Source organism: Macaca mulatta, chromosome 16, assembly GCF_049350105.2.
Source record: "Macaca mulatta isolate MMU2019108-1 chromosome 16, T2T-MMU8v2.0, whole genome shotgun sequence".
Classification (NCBI taxonomy): domain Eukaryota; kingdom Metazoa; phylum Chordata; class Mammalia; order Primates; family Cercopithecidae; genus Macaca; species Macaca mulatta.
The window spans coordinates 62,348,969-62,367,765 of NC_133421.1; the positions used below are offsets into that span (position 1 = coordinate 62,348,969).

Below are 18,797 nucleotides of genomic sequence, written 5' to 3' on the forward strand. Positions count from 1 at the left end.
ACATTTAATTTATCCTGTTTGCAATCCAAAATAGTTACCTGAAGTTTGCTGTTCTGTGTGTATGTGTGTGTTTACTTTTATTGTATATTTATTTTTCTAAACTCTTTGGCACAATTTTCTGGGGGCGTTCAGACTGCCACAATACAAGTCAGGAGAGGGCGTTTTCTTTGTGCTGCCAATTCTGATCATTTAAATTTTGGTTTGTTTGGGTTGTGACTTTTTTTGTTTTTGAAATCTGCGTTATTTGTAACAATTGTACTTATATTTTTCTATATCCTCTAACGCCAGTTTTCTTTTTCTCCCCCCCTCCCCCCCACTTCTACATTCACAGTTGAACCATATTATTAGGAAAGGCGCCTTGATGAAAAGATCAGGATAGGAGCTCTGACCATTCGTCAGTGTTTTCCCTAGAATAAAAAAAAAAAAACAAAAAAACGAAAAAACAAAACAAAACCTAAAGAGCGTCTTTCCTGTTTTTTTTTTTTTTTTTTTTTTTTGTTTTGTTTTTGTTTTTTTTTTTACATCTCTTGTGCTGCATCAGTAGACAGAACTTCGGTTAGTTTTATGAAATGCAACATCTAACCCCTTGTTTTCTGGGAAAAAGAAACTGCAATGACTTGAAGTTGAGAATGTGGATACCGCCTCACTCACACACACTCATTCTCAGACTGTAAAAAATCCCTCACCCTCCTTCTAGCCGGCAAGCATAGAGTACCATGTGGCAAAGGTACAGCGAAGGTGGGCTTGAGACCCAGACTCCATCTTTCTCCTCAGTAGCAAAGGCCAGGCTGCCTTTTACAACAAAGCACCACAGCTGAACCCAGTCCCTCCTCCTCCCCCAAACCAGGCATTCCACTCGGCACCGGCCAAAAGACAGAAAAGCTACTTCTAGCCTCTCCTGGGAAGAGACAGCTTTCTTTCTTTCTTTTTTAATAAGTAACTCCATTGTTTTTCTCTTTTCCAAGATGGCCGATGTTACGGTTTTCTACGAAGTCAGTGCTTACTTAGCTCACTAACAGCGCTGCTGTTGGCGGCTGCGGCTGCTGCTGTGGCAGGATTTTCAATGTGGTGTGTTTTCAAGCCTCACTCACTCATCCTCTCATTCCCAAACATTCAGCATCCGTGCACACTCCTCACTTCCAGGTTTTTCAAAAGATTGGAGATTTCCAGTGGGGGTCCTCAGGTTATCATCCCAATGGTAACAGATCTGAAAACAGATGGAAAAAAAGGTCAATCTTTGAGATCGCATATACCCAACAGGGCCAATAATGCTGACTCCTACAATTACATGCTCCTAGGCCTGAATGGAATTTGTCAACTTTTCAAGGAATGACACTCTTCTTGTCCTATGTGCCATCCACCTGCTCTTATTAACACCTACATCAGAGGATTGGAGGGAAACTCAAAGAGCCAATTTTACTGAGATCTGTGGGGTAAGATAACTAATTAAGAGGTAAAGAAATTAAAACTATATTTCAGTCTGGGTGCAGTGGCTCAAGCCTATAATCTCAGCACTTTGGGAGGCCAAGGAGGCAGAACTGCTTGAGGCCAGGAGTTCAAAACCAGCCTGGGCAACTGGAGACCTTGTCTCTAAAAATTAAAAAAAAAACTAGCCAGTCATGGAGGCTCTTGCCTGCAGTCCCAACCACTTGGGAGGCTGAGACAGGAGGTCCAATTAAGCCCAGGAGCTGGAGGCTTCTATGAGGTATGATTGTACCACTGCACTCCAGCCTGGGTCACAGAAGAGACTCTGTCTCCAAACAAAATTGCATTTCAAAGTAGGAGCCAAGGCCTGGAGTGGTGGTGCACACCTGGGAGGCCGAGAAAGGTGGATCACCTGAGGTCAGGACGAGCCTGGCCAACATGGTGAAAAAACCTGTCTCTACTAAAAATACAAAAAAAAAAAAGCCTATAACTCCAGCAATTTGGGAGGCTGAGGGGTGGATCACCTAAAGTCAGGAGTTCAAGACCAGCCTGGCCAACGTGATGAAACCCCACATTTACTAAAAATACAAAAACTGGGCCAGGCTTGGTGGCTCACGCCTGTAATCCCAGCACTTTGAGAGGCCAAGGCAGGTGGATCACGAGGTCAGAAGGTCAAGAACATCCTGGCCAAGATGGTGAAATCCCATTTCTACTAAAAATACAAAAAACTTAGCCGGGCGTGGTGGTGGTGGGGCACCTGTAATCCCAGCTACTCAGGAGGCTAAGGCAGAGAACTGCTTGAACCCAGGAGGCAGAGATTGCAATAAGCTGAGATCGCGTCACTGTACTCCAGCCTGGGCAACAGAGCGAGACTCTGTCTCAGAAAAAAAAAAAAAAAAAAAAAAAAAAATTAGCTGGGTGTGGTGGCTTGCACTTGTAGTCCCATCTACTTGGGAGACTGAGGGAAGAGAATCACTCGAACCCAGGAGGGCAGAGGTTGTAGTGAGCTGAGACCACGCCCCTGCACTCCAGCCTGGGCGATAGAGTGAGACTGTCTCAAAAAAAAAAAAAAAAAAAAAAAAGAAAAAGAAAAAGAAAAAAGAAAATTAGTCAGGAGTGGTGGCATGTGACTGTAATCCCAACTATTCAGGAGGCTGAGACAGGAGAATTGCTCAAACCCAGGAGGCGGTGGATACAGTGAACCAAGATTGTGCCACTGCACTCCAGCCTGGACAACAGTGAGACTCTGTCTCAAAAAGAAAAAACACACACACACAAAAACAAAGTAGGAGCCAGACAACTTTGACTTTGGAAATCTTCTCTAGAGCTAGAAAACGTCTAAAAGCACTGCTGTAAAGAAAGAAAAGAATGGAAAGGAATAGAAAACAGAAGAGAATTAGGGGGAAATGACATTACTGATGATTTTATTAGGACCCAAAATACTCTGGTAATTTCAGTGAATTCCAGTTATAAAAGTTCTGCTCTCCATCACTATGAGGAGTCAAACATTTGGCTCAAGGAAAAACTGAGGTTGCCTGACTCAGAAGCACCTACACGGGAAACAGTACAAACAAAAAAATGCCAGAAGGCAGTGCTTGCCAGAATGGCCTGAAGAAAATATACCTCCCTCCTCCAAGAAGTAGAAGAGGACAGTGGAGGCAAGATCTTACCAAGCTTGGTTCTTCAGTTTCCTCAGTTCTTTTGTTGCCCATGTAGCAAGGGTTTTTGCTTTGTTAGTCTTCGATCTCCGCCCTTCAGTTAACAATTCATGGATCATTGGCCTAGCTTCTACTAATTTCAGTACATCCTTCCCAAATGCTGTACATAAGTCCCTGTGCAAAACAAACACAGCTGAGAATGAGCTCCTGGCCCCATACCAATATCATGTTTTGAGCCTTCCAAACCAGTGCTATGGGTTTCTTAGCATAATTCAAAGATAAATAAAACCCTCAGTAGAGTTCACTAAACAGAGGCAATTTGTTGACCAACATCAGAGTTTATTGGGGTGTAATACAGAGACCTTGAGGGTCTGGAATAAACTATCATGTGAACACTCAAAACAGGACATGAAGGGTTCTACAAAGAAATCTCTATGCCAAAGAAGTGAATTGTTGCCATCTGCGATACTCTCAAAACTCCTTACTCCATGTTTCTCATTTTCCATGAGAAGTTCTATTCAGCTCTTAGAAGCAGGGTATAACTTACCCTATTAGTCCGGCAGCACAAGCTACTACTCCATCTGTATGATCCTCATCTCCAGCAATGTGGTCAATGAAAGACAGAATAAATTCTACTCTGGGTTGTACCAGCATCACATCCGCTATAAAAGAAAGAGAAGGTATTGGTCAGGCGCGGTGGCTCACACCTGTAATCCCAGCACTCTGGGAGGCTGAGGCGTGTGGATCACGAGGTCAGGAGATCGAGACTATCCTGGCTAACATGGTGAAACCATGACTCCACTAAAAATACAAAAAAATTAGCTGGGTGTGGTGGCGGATGCCTGTAGTCCCAGCTACTCGGGAGGCTGAGGCAGGAGAATGGCGTGAACCCGGAAGGCGAAGCTTGCAGTGAGCCGAGACTGCGCCACTACATGCCAGCCTGGGCGACAGAGCGAGACTCCATCTCAAAAAAAGAAAAAAAAAAAAAAAAGAGACGGTCTGATGCACCTGTCCCTCATATGGCAGGACTACATCCTTTTTCAAAATTTCCAACTATTATACCCCTATCATACAAGGTCCAAGCTGGATAACTAAATGCATATAGTTATATCAAATTATTCTTCCTTTGACTAATGTGTCATTCCTCAAGTCGACAGAAGAGACAAATATTCCTCTTCCTATAGGCAAATATAGAAGAAACAAATGTAACTTTTTCCTTAGCTATTGATACCAGAGGGGCGAAGTAAAAAAATTTCCCCAATCAGCAACAAGAACAAGTGACAGGAATTCTGACTCCCCAATCCTCCAATTTAGCTTGTGAGGATGGGAAGCGGGTAGGGGACCTGCCACTCATGGTTGATACAGAAAGCACTTATGTTGGGTTTCTTCCCCCCAACACTTTTGCAGAATCCCATCCCTTGCAAAACTCAAGAAATATGAGAAAAAGAAGCAGAGGGCTGGGTGCAGTGGCTCACGCCTGTAATCCCATCACTTTGGGAGCCCAAGGTAGGAGACTACCTGAGTTCAGGGGTTCGAGAGCAACCTGCACAACATGGTGAAATCCCATCTGTACTAAAATACAAAAGAAAAAAAAAATTAGCTGGGCATGGTGGTGCGTGCCTATAGTCCCACCTACTCAGGAGGCTGAGGCATAAGAATCGCTTGAACTCGGGAGGTGAAGATTGCAGTGAGCTATGATCACGCCACTGCACTCCAGCTTGGGTGATAGAGTAAGACCGTCTCCAAAAAAATAAAAAGAATAAATAAAAAAAATTAAAAAGGCTAGGCACAGTGGCTCAGGCCTGTAATCCCAGCCCTTTGGGAGACCGAGGCAGACAGATCACTTGAGGTCAGGAGTTCAAGACCAGCCTGACCAACAAGGTGAAAGCCTGCCTCTACTAAAAATGTAAAAATTAGCCGGGCATAGTAGCAGATGCCTATAGTTCTAGCTACTCAGGAGGTTGAGGCAGGAGAATTGCTTGAACCTGGGAGGTGGAGGCTGCAGTGAGCTGAGATTGCACCACTGTACTCCAGCCTGGGCAACAGAATGAGACTCCATCTCAAAACAAAAAAGAAAAAAAAAAGCAGAAGCACAGCAAAAACAATACTGTACAGTCTTCCCTAAGCCACTCTCTTCATTAGGGCACTGCTCTCCCTTCTTCCTGCCTTTAAGCAACAGGCACTAATTCACAAGCAAGCTACAGAATGACAGACATAGTCCATTTGGCTAAGTGCACACTGGCCAGTGGACGAAGGCAACTGGATTGTATACTCAACGGTGTACGTTCTCCTGATCCCCCTTCAATCCCTGGACGATTCCGGTATAGGCTTCCAAGCAGCTTTCCCTTAGCTCATTCAGATAATCCACCATGTCATAGTCTGACTGTAAGACACAAAGAACAGAACCTACATCATACTGAACACCTTTAGCTGCATGTTTGTCAACAGTCCCTCCAATTAGAGATAGACTTAAAGAACAGCCAAGATAGCTTTAAGCTTACCTTGTCCACCTGGGCTTGGGAGGCCTGCTGAAGAGTATTCAATACAACCTCTAAGTATTTCTTAAACTCTCCACCAATAGCAAGGGCAATATCACCAAACACTGACAGAATCTGCGGCTTCACAGACCTGTGGACGTTCTCATTCTGACAAGGAACAAAAGGAAAAATCAATTAAGTCAAAACTTGTTTGGTCCAAAGATCCACAAAAATTTCATTTCTAACAAGCAACTACTGATTTTAAATGTTTGGATGGTCCTTTATAGCTTACAAAACCTTTCCCAATTGCACCTCACATCAACTCTAAGAAGCTAGCCAGGTATTGGCATTCCCACTTTACACATGAGGCAACTGACTTAAGAGTCAAGTGACTTGTCCGAGAACACAGAAGCAAAGTAGCAAAGTTGGATATAGAACTTAAAGACACGTATAATAATTAACAATGGCTACCTCTGGAGAGAGGTATGATATACAAATGGTCCCCTGCTCATGATGGTTTTTCTACTTTACAATGTGTTTATTGGGACCTAACTCCATCATAAGTCAAAGAACAACTGTATTTACTTTTCCTTTGCATTTTACTGTTTTGTTTTAAAAACCTCTAATAGAGCACACATTCCTTTAATTAACTTTACACTTTCTTTAGAATCATCCGTGAAATGAACAACTCCCCTGTTTATAAGCCCAAAGCCAATGTTCTAGAAACTCACAGCTCCCTGTCACTGATTTTTTTTTTTTTTTTTTGAGATGGAGTTTGGCTCTTCTTGCCCAGGCTGGAGTGCAATGGCGCGATCTTGACTCACTGCAACCTCCACCTCCCAGGTACAAGCGATTCTCCTGCCTCAGCCTCCCGGGAAGCTGGGATTACAAACCCCTGCCACCACGCCCGGCTAATTTTTTTTGTATTTATAATAGAGACGGGGTTTCACCATGTTGTCCAGGCTGGTCTCGAACTCCTGACCTCAGGTGACCCCACCTACCTCGGCCTCCCATAGTGCTGGGATTACAGGCCACTGTGCCTGGCCTGTCGATATTTAACTATCTTTCCAACTATTGATTTCTTCAAAGAAGACTGGTTAATTAGATTGTGTGTAGATACTCACCCCCAAATTTTCCAGAAGCAGCTGCATCACCTCATCACAGAAAGGTATGATGTTGGATTGCAGGGCACGGCATAAGTCTCCCACTAAGCCCACAGCTGCCAAACAAACCTGCCAAGAATCAAGGAAATAATCTTCTAACAGAAAAGGCTGCCTGCTGGGGCAAGACATTATTTTTAACTAGCTGCTAGGCTTTTATCACTTGAACCTAGAGTCAAAGGAGAAAACATCTTCCCTCTGCCGAGATTAATTTTTCAGCAACCAACACGGCAGGAAGGGAACAAAGACTATCTGAGAGAGATCACTGATAAAGGTTTAAAAAAACAAAAAAAAAAGCCTTGCTCTCCAGGGTGCTGATAGCTCAACTTTACAGCTGCTCCCGCATTAGTACTGTCTAGGCAAATAAACAGTCATCTTATCCACCTTTATCTGGTGCATCTAATATCCTGTTTTTCATGGACTACTTCCAGTTCAAATATTCAGGCAATGAATAAAGCAGCTTGCCTTTTAGGAAAATGTATAAGGAAAACTACTTAAGCTATAAGAACCTGGTTTTGTCTGCACTACAGTGACTATCAGGTATAAATGGGAATATACTATTTTGAAAAGCATATCCTACCTGGTACTCAGCATAATTTTTTAATCCAATGCCCAGGAATGGTTTAAAGGCCTCCATGTACTTGAGGAATTCACCACCCAACACTGTAATGAAATAAACTATTAGCCAATGACAGCACCACGGGTTAACACAGAGGCAGGTAAAAATAACCTATAACCTACCTCTCCCAAAATGGACTCACTCCACTCAACAGGTTGGGTGGAATGTATGTTAGTTACCGATTCCATCATGAAGACATTAAAGGCTTGCATAAGCCAAATTTATTACTGCTGGAAGGGCCCTAATTCTTACACCACAGAGACAATGCCCACTCTCCACAGAATAGGGCTTTACTCTGGCTAATACAACAAAGTGGTATGGCCCTCAAGGAATGTTGGGGTTAATTTTAAATGGTCTGAACCAGCAGTACTGACTCTTGTCCGCCCCCTCATCTGATAACAGCATGTCCTTTCTGCAGGCCAGCTGCAAAACAGGGTCCTTAGGCAGTCCCATCAAGGGCTAAACAAGCCACAGTCAGGAAAAGCAGCACTGGGCTTCAGATCCAAATCAGCCACTCCAGGAGCCAAAATTAACTTCTTTGCCCTTTCAGAGGAGTGGTCACATGTTGACAGACCAGTTGGACATAGGCTGTTTATGCCAAAAACAGGTCTGGTCCTCAGGAGAGTGGTCCTCAGGTAAATGGCCTTAGTAATGTACTTACAGGCCACACATGAAGAGGCATTCCAGATTCCTAAAGTGCTTTGTAATGGCCCTTCAAAGAGTCTTAAGTCAGATATGGCTTCCCCAAACCAATTTTGCAGACATGTAAAAATCAGAAAATCAATTCCTAGAACTTGCTCAATGTTTCATTTCATCCCATACCAGGCACCATGTGTCAACCTTAGTCCAAAAGCATTACGAACCAAATCAGGTGATGGCAAGTACCAGGAAAGAAAATAGAAACTTTTGGCAGGGCACAGTGGCTAACGCCTATAATCCCAGCTACTCAGAAGGCTGAGACAGAAGAATTGCTTGAACCTGGGAGGTGGAGGCTGTGGTGAGCCAAGATTGTGCCACTGCAATCCAGCCTGGGCAACAGAACGAGTCTCAAAAAAAAAAAAAAGAAAAAAAGAAACCACCTCTACCAATCTTAGCTGCAAACTGGCTCTCCATTTAAATTGACTGACAAGGCAGTTATACAAATTTAAGTGGTGTGCACTTAAGTTCAATCTAACTTTGAAGTGACTTATGCCCCAGTAAAAGGACTATGCTTTCTGTAGTCAAAAATTCTTTAATGTCCTGGCAAGGAGGATTGCCTGGGCCCACAAGTTTGAGGCCAGCCTGAGCAATATAGTGAGACCCTATCTTCACACACACACAAAATTAAGCTGGGCCCAGTGGCTCACATCTATAATCCTACCACTTTGGGAGGCTGAGGCAGGAGGATCACTTAGGAGTTGAAGACCAGTCTGGGCAACATGGCGAAACCCCGCCTCTACCAAAAATATAAAAATTAGCCGGGCATGGTGGTGTGCACCTGTAGTCCCAGCTACTCGGGGAGCACTGAGGTGGAAGGATCACTTAAGCCCAGGATTTCAAGGCTGCAGTGTGCCAAGATTGTGCCACTGCTCTCCAGCCTGGGTGACAATTATTTACGGCCACTGAAATGCCTACATTCCAAAGACATTCCCTGACCAGACAGTATTTCTCACTGACCTTCCACCAGTGTGCTAACTGCCATCAGGGCATCCTCTTGTACTCCCCCAGATCCAGCTGTGCTTTGGAACATCCTTAACAGGGAGGCCATAACCACATCAGAGATCTGCAAAGCATCTTGATGTTGCACTTTCCGAAGAACATTCTGTGAAATAAGAGTTCAAGATCAGTTGATTCCAAATCTTCCATTCAGAACACTATACCTTTTCTTTTTAAAATCAATTAAGTCCCTTGATATTTTTAAATTTTGGGAATGCCAAATGTACTTTTTATACTCAAAAACATTGACAGTACCAGTCATCAGCAATGCATTTTAACATTTCTCCTGTTTCTCATTTCAGAACAAACGTGAGCTGATCCTCCATTGTGCAGAAGGTCATTTCCTCTGAATTGCGTTTGTCTTACTGTCTGACAAATCCCTGCTGGTAGCCTCCATAGTCCAGTCTTACTAGAATGATAGTTAAATTACTTCAGCTTTAGAGAAGGCCCTATCACCTTACTCTTACTCATAAAACAAACAAAAAGCAACCCTTCCTATATCCTACCCATTTACAGATGATCTAGAAATAATCTTGATACAATCAAACCAACCTGACTTCTTCCATCAAACATTCCTTCCTCGCTCTTGTTTGTTTCAACTAATATCACTGACATTAGGTCAAACAGCAAATGTTTCAAAAGATGAAGGTACAAATTCAAGGCTTTATTTTTAGCCAAGTGAACTACAGCTAGGAACCAAATCTGACTGAGCAAGGCTTGAATAACCTAACAAAAAACCAAGAGTTTTTTGGTTTTCAAAATCGAAATACCAAAACCATTCAAGCTGCCAACACAAATGAACTATACAGCTGAGAGGAACCATCACACATCAAGTAGTTTCCTTCTCTACACAGTGATGTTAGTTGAAACAAACAAGAGTGAGGACGGGAGGTTTGATGAGTGTATATTGAATTAGGAGAAGTTAAGTTGGTTTGATTTTATCAAGATTACATCTAGACCATCTGTAAGTAAGTAGGATTTGAATCTTTCTAGACAGACAGGAAAGGCAGGTGGGAAATTCCTCTCCCAATCAATCACAGATCAAAGCCTTCTGAGAACAGCTTCTGATCTGCATCATCTATACCATTTTTGAGTTCTGTGTGTACACGAACTTGTCATACTGAGATATTAATTATCTTCTCTGGAGTTAAGAAGTGATAAGGCACCATCATACCTGAAGAGTTGCACAGAGTAAAGACTGAAGGTCATTGAACTGGATTCTATCCGATGTGCTCTGGATATGTGACTACAAAGAAAATAAGAAAACATACTTTACATAAAAACCTTCCACTTTTGCTGGGACCACTTAATAATCTTCCCTAATACTAACATAGGCAAGTAAACAACAACAACAACAACAAAACCCATAATACATATAGTGGAACACATATATGAGTAAACCGTGACAAGCAATGCTAATGTTAAAGTGCAATGTTTTTTTGTATAAGCTTTATATCTTTCTGAGAAAATATATACTTAGGCCGGGCGCGGTGGCTCAAGCCTGTAATCCCAGCACTTTGGGAGGCCGAGACGGGTGGATCACGAGGTCAGGAGATCGAGACCATCCTGGATAACACGGTGAAACCCCGTCTCTACTAAGAAATACAAAAAACTAGCTGGGCGAGGTGGCAGGCGCCTGTAGTCCCAGCTATTCGGGAGGCTGAGGCCGGAGAATGGCGTTAACCCGGGAGGCGGAGCTTGCAGTGAGCTGAGATCCGGCCACTGCACTCCAGCCTGGGCTACAAAGCGAGACTCCGTCTCAAAAAAAAAAAAAAAAAGAAAAAAAAGAAAATATATACTTAAACACTAAAAAGACAGAACAGTCCGGAAAATAGACCTAGGCGTCAAAAGTACTGCCCCATTCCCACCCATAGTCAGGGGTGCTCTTAGATCTCACCTCCATCTGAAGCACCTGTTGTAGTCGTTCCATGATGACCAAAGTCGTTTTCTGGACAGCAGGATAACAATCCTTGGCACTGTTTTTTACAATTTCCATCAGAGATTCATATGCAGAACTCCGCAGGTTGTTCTGGTGCCCATCAGGTCTGTAAAGAACACAGCAAAAATCTTAAAGTCTCAACTGAAAAGGACAGGGAAGGACATAGACAATGTCTTGCCAAAAATAAGAACTCAGGAACTGGTATGACTGCGGACCTGGTTTGAGTCTGGAAACACAATATCCAAGAACCAAATCTTCAAGTCCTTTGAGCCAATGGCTATGTTCATTATGGTCTCCAGACAGTTAAAATTTAGAATGGCCCTTTTAGGAAATGGGCTAAAATTATAGAGGAAAAAATGGTTTGAAATGGTAAAGAATCATGTGAACAATTTAAAAGGTTGTCTGAAGAGCTATGAAGAAAATACCCCAATTTTCTCGCCTAGATATGGTGGCTCATGCCTGTAATCCCAGCAATTTAGGAGGCTGAGGCGGGCGGATCACTTGAGGTCAGTTTGAAACCAGCCTGGTCAACATGGTAAAACCCCATCTCTACTGAAAATATAAAAATTAGCCAGGCGTAGGGGCGCATGCCTGTAATCCCAGCTACTCAGGAAGCTGAGGCACAAGAATTCCTTGAACCTGGGAGGTGGAGGTTGCAGTGAGCCGAGACTGCACTCCAGGGCAACAAGAGCGAAACTCTGTCTCAAAAACAAAAACAAAAACAAACAAACAAAAAAAAGAAAATACCCCAATTTTCTTCATTCCTTTAAAAAAGATGTCTTCATTTACAATCTCAAAGAGGCATGGAGATGATGGGCACAGTGGCTCAGGCCTCTAATCCCAGCACTTTGGGAGGCCAAGGTGGGCAGACCACCTGAGGTGTCAGGAATTTGTGACTAGCCTGGCCAACATGCAAAACCCCATCTCTACTATAAATACAAAAATTAGCCAGGCATGTTGGTGGGCACCTTTAGTCCCAGCTACTCCGGAGGCCGAAGCACGAGAAACACTTGAACCCGGGAGGCTGCAGTGAGCCAAGACTGCACAATTGCACTTCAGCCTGGGTGACAAGAGCGAAACTCTGTCTCAAAAAAAGGGGAGATTTTTGTGCTCAGCTCAGGTTTACTTTGCTCATGACTTTAGGTATAGCTCACACAAAACATGAACTGTTAAAGGTTGTCTCCAACTTAAAACACCTTTAAACAACATTTCAAAAGCTTTTTTCTAAGTCAACTGCATTTACCCCAAGTTCTTCATCCCACATAAAAATATGGTAGTTGGCCGGGCACGGTAGCTCATGCCTGTAATCCCGGCACTTTGGGGGGCCAAGGCAGGTGGATCACGAGGTCAGGAGATCGAGACCATCCTGGCCAACACAATGAAACCCCATCTCTACTAAAAATACTAAAATTAGCTGGGCATGGTGGCTTGTGCCTGTAGTCCCAGCTACTCAGGAGACTGAGGCAGAAGAATCGCTTGAGGAGGTTGCAGTGAGCCGAGACTGCACCACTGCACTCCAGCCTGGGCAACAGAGCAACACTCCGTCTCAAATAATAATAATAATAATAAATAAAAATAAAATAAATGGTATTGATTTGGTGTGGCAATCAAATTCATAATGAATACTATCATTTCTCTTGTAACCGAACACTCCTGTTAACTGTCAATGCTGCAAAATGAAGGAACCTCTCTAGATCAATAACTGTCTACAAAGAAACTAGAGAAATTACACTATATTCAGATTTAAGCTATAAACTGAACAATTTTAAGGTAGGTGGAATTTGCATCTCTTTCCCTATCTTTAAACAAACCAGTCAACCAATCATGGGATTCTTTTTTTTTTTTTTTTTTTTGAGATGGAGTTTCACTCTTGTTGCCCAGGCTGGAGTGCAGTGGCGCAATCTCAGCTCACTGCAACCTCTGCCTCCCAAGTTCAAGCAATTCTCCTGCCTCAGCCTCCTGAGTAGCTGGGACTACAGGCATGCGCCACCACACCCGGCTAATTTTTTTGTATTTTTAGTAGAGACGGGGTTTCACCATGTTGGCCAGACTGCTTTCGAACTCCTGACCTCAGGTGATCCAGTTGCCTCAGCCTCCCAAAGTACTGGGATTATAGGCGTGAGCCACCACGCCCAGTGGGATTCTTTTTTTTTTTTTTGAGACCGAGTCTCGCTGTTGCCCAGGATGGGAGTGCAGTGGTGCAATCTTGGCTCACTGCAAGCTCCGCCTCCCGGGTTCACGCCATTCTCCTGCCTCAGCCTCCTGAGTAGCTGGGACTATAGGCGCCCGCCACCACGCCTGGCTAATTTTTTGTATTTTTAGTAGAGACAGGGTTTTACCTTGTTAGCCAGGATGGTCTTGATCTCCTGACCTCGTGATCTGCCGGCCTCGGCCTCCCAAAGTGCTGGGATTACAGGCTTGAGCCACCGCGCCCAGCACTGGCGGGACTCTTAATTCCACTAGAGAAGGTAGAGTCTTGTCCTGTCTCACTATGCTTCTATGATTAAGCTAGATATCCTCCACATAGAAGGCAACAGAACTTGGATGCAAAGACGTTACTCATTTCTGTGAAATATCAGTTACCTGTCTGTAGTCTCCAGGAGCTTCTGAACTATGAGTTCAAATGAAGAAGACAAGCAATAAGTAGCTGGTTCTTCCTGATCATCAGCAACATCTGCAGCTTCATAAGCAGCTTCAGCCAGACTGGAGAAAGCCTGAAATGCAGATAGGTTCAGTGTTAATCCTGAAAGAACCCCACACCTTAGGACCATCTCATTTTTCATTAAGATACTTTGGGCTGTGTCAGTGAACTTCCAACTTTTTCTGCCAAGGTAATCTCTAAGATGGCATTTTACGGGTGTCTTTTAAATTAACTATTTATTTATTTGATTTGTACTTTCTGTTCATCCTGTCTGATAATCTGACAACTCTCTAAGCAGCAGAGTACTTTCACCAACACCTGCCATTTCTTGTTTCTGATCACAGATATCCTGTCCATTTCATTTCTCCTGTTTCCTTTCACAGACTTTTAGCCCCATTCCTTATATTCCTTATTTGAACTTCCTCCCCTTAACCAAATACATTAGCCTATACTGACTCAGCATTTAGGCTGCCTACCTTCCTTTCCTCTTGCCCTCTTCTCAGCAATGATACTTCTTGTAGCCAACAACTCTCTACCTTAATCAAAACTTCTTGTCCCCAAGCAATTCAAGAAAGCAACCCAAGTCCAGATAGTTTCCCCACTGGGTTACCATGACTGTTCTAAGTGGTTCAGGAACCAGTAACCGTGAGTCAACTGTTCCCACTGGCTCTTGCAGTTGGAATCTCCCCCACATTTTAATTGAATAAATTAGGAAGAAAATGTTATTCAGAAAAAGGCTTCCAGTGAGGCAGATCCATTTCTCTCCCACACCTTCTACTTTCTTGCCAATGGCAAAGGCAAGCTCCTTTTCTCACCCGGAAGAAAACCCCTTACCCAGCACACATTTGAAGCCACTCTGGGTTCAGCACTGAGGCCCTCAATCAGACACTGCAGCAGGGGAGCCAAGTAGACATCATTGATGGCAGCTTCAGGAAGCAGCTCACAAATTCTGCCTACAGTCCATGCAGCTGTATCTCGAACAACTACACTGGGGTCTTTCATTAATTCTATTAAGGTGGGCATAGCCTGAAAATATAACAGTTATTAGCAAAGCAAAACAAAGATTAAAATTCATGTTAACTACTACTTCAGAAAAAGAAATACTAATGGATGGCTTAACTCAAAAAAGTCACCACGATACTTTTGTAATTTTACAGGACATGGTATGAAACATCTTTCAAAATATTTGAAAATATCTTTCAAAACTCCAGTTTAGAGTTTTATATTAAAAATTTGGTATAAATGCTTTCAGTAGTCTGCAATAAATTACTCAGATAGAGGCCGGGCATGATGGCTCATGCCTATAATCCCAGCACTCTGGGAGGCTGAGGCAGGCAGATCACTTGAGGTCAGGAGTTCAAGACCAGCCTGGTCAACATGATGAAATCCAGTCTCTCTACTAAAAATACAAAAATTAGCTGGGCATGGTGGCACATAGTCCCAACTACTCAGGGGGCTAAGGCACGAGAATTGCTTGAGCTGGGGAGCTGGAGGTTGCAGTGAGCCTAGATTGTACCACTAAGCTTCAGCACTCCCCCCGTCTCCCCACCTCAAAAAAAAAAAAATTACTCAGATACTCAGAATTCCCAGGATGCAGCTACGATGGCATCTGGCTATATCCAGAAAGACTGAATTCTTTAAGCACTAAACTCAAGTATAACAAACTCCTTTTCTTTTTTTTGAGATGGAGTTTCACTCTTGTTGCCCAGGCTGGAGTGCAATGGCACGACTTTTAATAAAAAAACAAGCACAACATTTCCACAAGAACATTTTCATTATATAAAGGCCATTTTGTCCAAAGAATAGAATAATAATGCCATTATTTAAAATTATGGGGAATCAGTGCTAGGTGCAAAAAAAAATTATCGGGAAATGTTTACAACATAGTATTAAATGAAGAAACAAGTTATAAAACAATCTGCACAGAAAGCGCCTGTTGCACACACATTTACACAGGAAAAAGCTTCAAGGATAAATACAGAGTTAAGAGCGGTTATTTCTGGGCAATGAAATTAAAGGTGACTTCTCTTTTGGCTTTTTTCGAAAGTCTCTGGATCATGCTGACTAATTAGAAACCTAAGAAATACATTTTACTCTCATTAAAAGTAAATAGGTATCTATAAATAATCTTTGTAGATGACAATTTACAGTTTTGTTTTGAAAAATAAAGATATGCTTTAAGTTTAAACAATAAATATTCTACTTTCTACTCCAAAAATCCCTCAGCTTCACCTGTATAACTAGTGGTTTGAGCTGACTGGGCTCTGGTCCTTCCAAGATACAACCAAAAGCCATCACTGCTGCATCCCGGTACCGCCAATCTGGGTTCTTGATGTGTTCTTTAATGAACGGGAGGACATGTGGGACAATGTCATCTTCACAGCAGGTGGCCAGAAGCATGAGGCACACCCCTGCTGCTTTGCAGGGGTTCCAGTCATCGTCATCATCATTTTCGTCCTGGTGAAAGAATATGGCACTAGTTAAGATTTTGTCCAAAGAATCATTTTAACTCTAAAGGTCCTCTGACTACTTGAATGTCTTTAGAACTTAAACTTCAGGGAAATAAAATATAAGACCTTTATATTTTATCTCTTCCACAAACATTCCTCACAGCATAGTCTTTGTTAAACAAGATTCAGAAGGAAGAAGATTCCATTTAGTACTAAACAACAAGAATGAAAAAATTTCAACTACATCCAAAAAGAATGAATCCCAAACATTTAGAACAAAATGCAGAACTAGAGTGTATGCTGTATGATTCCAGTTATATAAAGTACAAAATTGGCCGGGCGTGGTGGCTCACGCCTGTAATCCCAGTACTTTGGGAAGCTAAGACAGGTGGATCACCTGAGGTCAGGAGTTTGAGACCAGCCTGGTCAAGGTGGTGAAACCCCGTCTCTACTAAAAATACCAAACTTAGCCAGGTGTGGTGGCACGTTCCTGTAGTCCCAGCTACTCAGGAAGCCAAGGCAGGAAAATTGCTTAAACTTGGAAGGCGGAGGTTGCAGTGAGCCGAGATTACACCACTGTACTCCAGCCTGTGTAACAGAGTGAGACTGTCTCAGAAAAAATAAATAAATAAAAAGAATAAATAACGTCCAAAATCAACAAAAATTAACTTATGGAATAACAGACCAGGAAAGTGAGGGAGTTTCATGACTGGAAAGAAGACATGATTCAATCAAAAGTTCAAAAAAGAGGCAAGGCGCAGTGGCTCATGCCTGTAATCCCAGCACTTTAGGAGGCCAAGGCAGGCAGATCACTTGAGGTCAGGACTTCGAGACCAGCCTGGTCAACATGGTGAAACCTGGCCTCTACTAAAAATACAAAGATTAGCTGGGTATAGTGGCACATGCCTGTTAATCCCAGCTACTCGAGAGGCTGAGGCAAGATAATCACATGAACCTGGGAGATGAAGGTTGTAGTGAGCCAAGACTGCCCCACCACACTCCAGCCTGGATGACAGAGTGAGACTCTGTACCCCCCACCCCCCAAAAAAGACAAAAAACAAAAACACAAAAGTTCAAAAAAGAAAAGATTCCACTAATATCTCCTCTTAAGTTAAAATCCAAGGTATAGCTTCCTAATTGTGGCCATTCACACCACATAGTAACTTAAGGCAGGTTGCCTACGCAGTTTCAGAAAATCACACAAAGAATAATTTGTTCTCAAAGAGGAAAAGCACAGTAAAAATATAAGAAAGTAGGCCGGGTGTGGTGGCTCACACCTGTAATCCCAGCACTTTGGGAGGCCAAGGTGGGCGGATCACAAGGTCAAGAGATCGAGATCATCCTGGTCAACATGGTGAAACCCCATCTCTACTAAAAATACAAAAATTAGCTGGGCGTAGTGGTGCATGCCTGTAGTCCCAGCTACTCAGGAGGCTGAGGCAGGAGAATCGCTTGAACCCAGGAAGCAGAGGTTGCAGTGAGCCGAGGTCGCACCACTGCACTCCAGCCTGGCGACAGAGTGAGACTCCGTCTAAGAAATAAACAAACAAATAAATATAAAATATATATATACACACACACACACACACACACACACAAAAGACAAGACACAAAGTCAAAAGATAAAAATAGCAACAATAGGCGAGGCGCAGTGGCTCATGCCTGTAATCCCAGCACTTTGGGAGGCTGAGGCGGGCGGATCACCTGAGGTCAGGAGTTCGAGACCAGCCTGGCCAACATGGCAAAACCCCACTTCTACTGAAAATACAAAAATTAGCTGGCTGTGATGGTGCGCACCTGTATTTCCAGCTACTTGGGAGGCTGAGGTGGAACACTGCTTGAACCCGGGAGGCAGAGGGTGCAGTGAGCCGAGATCATGCCATTGCACTCCAGCCTGGGCGACAGAGTATGACTCCGTCTCAAAACAAAAGAAAAAAAAAACAAAAACAAAAAACCTGAAAGGAGAGGTTAAAATGTAAGGGAACATCCAGTTCATTTTAATCCAAACACATCCCTACTTAGCTTTTGAAACTATTATATTGAGAATCATACACATCCCTAAAAACAATTACATTCCTGTGTACAAAGAAATGATGCAGTGCTCAGTTACCAGCATTGTTTCCTCAGAGTACTAGCAGCTCTTTGGTAATAACTTCACATGCACCAAAAGAACCTTCCCAAACACCGTATCAAGAAACACTGTGTTGCATAAAGTCGGGAGAACAAAAGCAACCAGGACACGGTCCTCATAAAAGAACTTCTATATTTACTCATTAGACCCCAATCTTTATGAAGTCTTGTCACTTCACTTTCAGTCTGAATCTTAATAATTCAAGTTAATCATCTTAAAGGATTAGTAGAAGGCTTTCTTTCTTGGGTTGGGGTCCTTCATTAGGATCTGAATAACTCATATCCAACTTCTTTAGCATTTTAAAAGCATATACCCTGTGAACTCACAAAAGTATCCTAGACATTAGAACAGATAGGCAAGTGGCCTAAAACCAGCATATCTTTGCTCCCAACCTTGCTTCACTGAAGCGTTGATAGAGCACCTCTCTTCTATGAGTTTGGACAATGGAGCACTCAGGAAATCAGAGCAGCATGTGGCTCACTCCTGAGCAAGATGCATCTGAGATGTTAAGACCTAGTTCTCCTTCACAAAGAAGTCAGAGCCTAGGGGATCTTCTAGATCCAGCTTAGCTGTTCCTGAGCCATCAACAACAGAACATCAAA

The 18,797-nt window shown here is 43.0% G+C and overlaps 1 protein-coding gene across 2 annotated transcripts in view; it reads right to left on the minus strand.

Moving 5' to 3' along the window:
* Window positions 1–913: 913 nt before the first annotated feature.
* Window positions 914–18,797, minus strand: part of KPNB1 (karyopherin subunit beta 1) — a 35,029-nt gene continuing 17,145 nt past the window's right edge. For both annotated transcript variants that reach the window (XM_028836413.2, XM_077971342.1), the window contains 13 exons: window positions 15,847–16,071; window positions 14,449–14,640; window positions 13,557–13,687; window positions 10,932–11,079; window positions 10,209–10,280; window positions 8,996–9,140; window positions 7,301–7,383; window positions 6,685–6,792; window positions 5,585–5,728; window positions 5,361–5,466; window positions 3,631–3,745; window positions 3,096–3,257; window positions 914–1,207 (listed from right to left, as the gene is read on the minus strand). In XM_028836413.2, coding sequence (XP_028692246.1) covers window position 1,207; window positions 3,096–3,257; window positions 3,631–3,745; window positions 5,361–5,466; window positions 5,585–5,728; window positions 6,685–6,792; window positions 7,301–7,383; window positions 8,996–9,140; window positions 10,209–10,280; window positions 10,932–11,079; window positions 13,557–13,687; window positions 14,449–14,640; window positions 15,847–16,071 — 1,632 coding nt within the window. In that variant the 3' untranslated portion in view covers window positions 914–1,206. The remainder of the gene's footprint in view (window positions 1,208–3,095; window positions 3,258–3,630; window positions 3,746–5,360; window positions 5,467–5,584; window positions 5,729–6,684; window positions 6,793–7,300; window positions 7,384–8,995; window positions 9,141–10,208; window positions 10,281–10,931; window positions 11,080–13,556; window positions 13,688–14,448; window positions 14,641–15,846; window positions 16,072–18,797) is intronic.